This window comes from Parus major, chromosome 11 (genome assembly GCF_001522545.3).
Source record: "Parus major isolate Abel chromosome 11, Parus_major1.1, whole genome shotgun sequence".
NCBI classification, from domain to species: Eukaryota; Metazoa; Chordata; class Aves; order Passeriformes; family Paridae; genus Parus; species Parus major.
Genome location: NC_031780.1, coordinates 2,652,563 through 2,655,307, shown reverse-complemented (window position 1 = coordinate 2,655,307; position 2,745 = coordinate 2,652,563). Strand labels below are relative to the sequence as shown.

At 55.0% G+C, this 2,745-nt stretch overlaps 1 protein-coding gene across 1 annotated transcript; it reads right to left on the bottom strand.

The window, feature by feature from the left end:
- Positions 1-679: 679 nt before the first annotated feature.
- Positions 680-2,745, bottom strand: FOXL1 (forkhead box L1). Its single transcript, XM_033517274.1, has one exon. The coding sequence runs from the start codon at positions 2,597-2,599 to the stop codon at positions 1,736-1,738; it is 864 nt and encodes a 287-aa protein (XP_033373165.1). The 5' UTR covers positions 2,600-2,745; the 3' UTR covers positions 680-1,735.

Here is a 2,745-nt window from a genome sequence, read left to right as displayed (position 1 = left end):
CCCTGTGAATTACGGTGGGGACCTTCACAACCTTTTACAAGCGTTTCTTCATTTTCTAATTCAGTGCCAGAACTTTAAACAAGGGGCTCAATAGATATTCAAACAGCAGCTGTCAGAAATAGGAAGTAAATAAGGGATTTTATTAAAATAAAGTCTATTTTGCAAATCTGTTTTTAAAAAATAGAATCTCTTTTTTTGTCCTCTTTTTTCACATTGAGAAGCTCCAGCTCAGCCTATCCAGGGATCTGGGGATCTGCCTATGAACATTCTAATTTTTTTGGGGAATCTAAATAACAATTCTCACCTTTTGGAGATTCTCTGTCCTTCCCCTCTTTGCCTTGGGCTGGGATGAGCAACCCTGGTTTAAATATCAAGGAATTGATGCCAACCTTCCTCTGCAAAAGCTGAATCAAAACTCACCTGGAAACCCCACATTTCCAATATCCAGGTGCTCATTTAAGGAGAAACTTTGCTTTTGAGACGGGGTGGGATGAAAGAAGGGAAAGAGAAGGAGGAACAACAATTTTGGGGAAGATTTCATCAGTTTCAAGGAACAGGTAATTTCCCAGGAGCTCATTTGTATCTTTTTGTGACCCATCATGTCAGCACCAGGATGCAGGCCCCACTCCTCCATCCTCCAGCACAAGCCAAGGGGTGTTTCACATCACACCAGCCACACTCCTGAACAAATATACCTTTATTGGATATAGGTTTGGTTCCATAATGAAAATTGAGAATATAATTTGTTTTTTTTCCAAAAGGGCATTTATCCACTAATATACAAAAAGCCTCTATTTACGGCAAACAAAAATACAAAATATTCCTGATTTCTTGCAATGTGTCTTCCTTCTTTACGAAAAAAGAAAACTTTAGAAACATAGCTGATGTCTCTTTATTTTTTTTCCCTGGTATTTGTCCTGGCCTCCACAACCCTGCCTCAGTCTTTTTTGGTCAGAAGCAACCGATCCCAGTAAGACATGGAAAGCAGACAAAAGTCCATGTTTGCTCATCCATCCTCCTCTTTTTGGCCAGATCCGAGAGCAGAAACTCTGTGGGGATATTCCAAAGCACCGGTGCTGGGCAGGAAAGCAGCTCCACGCCGTGCTGGGTCAAAGCAAGTAGGAATATTCAGGATGAGCCTGGATTGCTTGGTCTGCCATGAGTTCAGCCTCTGGGCCAGTGGGGAATATCAGGAATTATTATGTGCCTGTGGGTATTGATGGCAAAATTTTGGGCATTATTAATACCTGTGGGTATTGATGGCAAAACAAAACTCATCCTCCTCCTCCTCCTCCTCCTCCCGGGGTGGGGCTTGACTTTCAAAGGAAAAATAAAAGAAGAAAACAGAGACCTGAAGGGCTCCAGATTAACCTGGTCTGAGGAACCTGAGGGATGCAAAAATTAAAGGTGCAGAGCGAATCCCACGGGGCTTGGGGGCCAGCGTGGGCATTCCCCCGGTGCTGCCTCTTCCTCCACCGCCCACGGGAAAACAAAGCCGCTTTACCTTCAAAAGTCGCTCTGGCAGGGAGGGGTGGGAGGCACCCGCTAAAGAGAGTCCGCAGCAAAACGCGCCTTGAAAAATGCCCTGAAATCCTGAGTCACCTTTAAAACAGCGCTTTGGGGTTTGTTTTGTTCTAGGTCTTTACCCGCGTGGTGAGGTCTGAGTCCGATCTCTCCCTCCCACCGCTCCCCCCGGAGCAGCGCTCGGGGCCGGGGGGCGTCAATTGCGGGGCACCTACTGGAAATTAAACACCGCCTCGGAGAAGTGCAGAGGGAAGCAGGAGAGGAAGGGGATGCCGATGTGGTAAAGCCTCCCGTGCACCTGGGAGTCGAGCATGAGCGAGGCGTTGAGGGCCGGCCCGAAGCCGCCGCTGGCCACCAGGGAGCCGGCGGGGCTGTCCCGGGCCGCCTTGGGGGCTGCCCCGGGGGGCGGCGGCCGCAGCCCCCGCGCCAGGATGCTCTCGATGCTGAAGCTGCGGCCCCGGGGCCCGCTCTTGTGCGGCGGGGCGGCAGCAGTGGGGAGCGGGGCCGGGCCCCCAGGGGAAGCCGCTGTCCCCCCCCTGGCCGGCCGCGGGAGCCCCGCGTCCCCCGGAGCTGCGGCCGCGCCGCCCTTGGCCCGCTTGGGCTCGACGGGGCGAGCGGGCGGCCCCGGCTGCTCGCCAGCCTTGGCGTCCGGAGGGGCCGCGGCTTTGGGCTTCCTCTTCCTGCGGCGGTAGTTGCCGTTCTCGAACATGTCCAGGCACCGCGGGTCCAGGGTCCAGTAGCTGCCCTTGCCCGGCCGCCCCTTCTCTCGGGGCACCTTGACGAAGCAGTCGTTGAGCGAGAGGTTGTGGCGGATGCTGTTCTGCCAGCCCTGCTTGTTGTCGTGGTAGAAGGGGAAGCGGTCCATGATGAACTGGTAGATGCCGCTGAGGGTCACCTTCTGCTCCGGAGCCTCTTTGATGGCCATGGCGATGAGGGCGATGTAGCTGTAGGGGGGTTTCTGGGGAGGGTCCTGCCGGGATATCGCCCCCCCGGGGGCGAAGCCGAGCGCTGCCGGCAGGTAAACCATGGACGGGCTGCCCAGGGGGGAGAGGTGGCTGCCGTAGATGTGGCTCATCGCCGGCGGGCTCGCAGCTCCGCGTCTTCCCCCTCGGAGCCGAGCGAAGGGACGGGGCAGGGCAGGAGCGTGGGGCGAGTCCACCGGGGAGCTGTTTGTGCGAGCTCAGCTCCCAGCCCTGCCTGAAGGAGCTCGCTCTGCCTCTG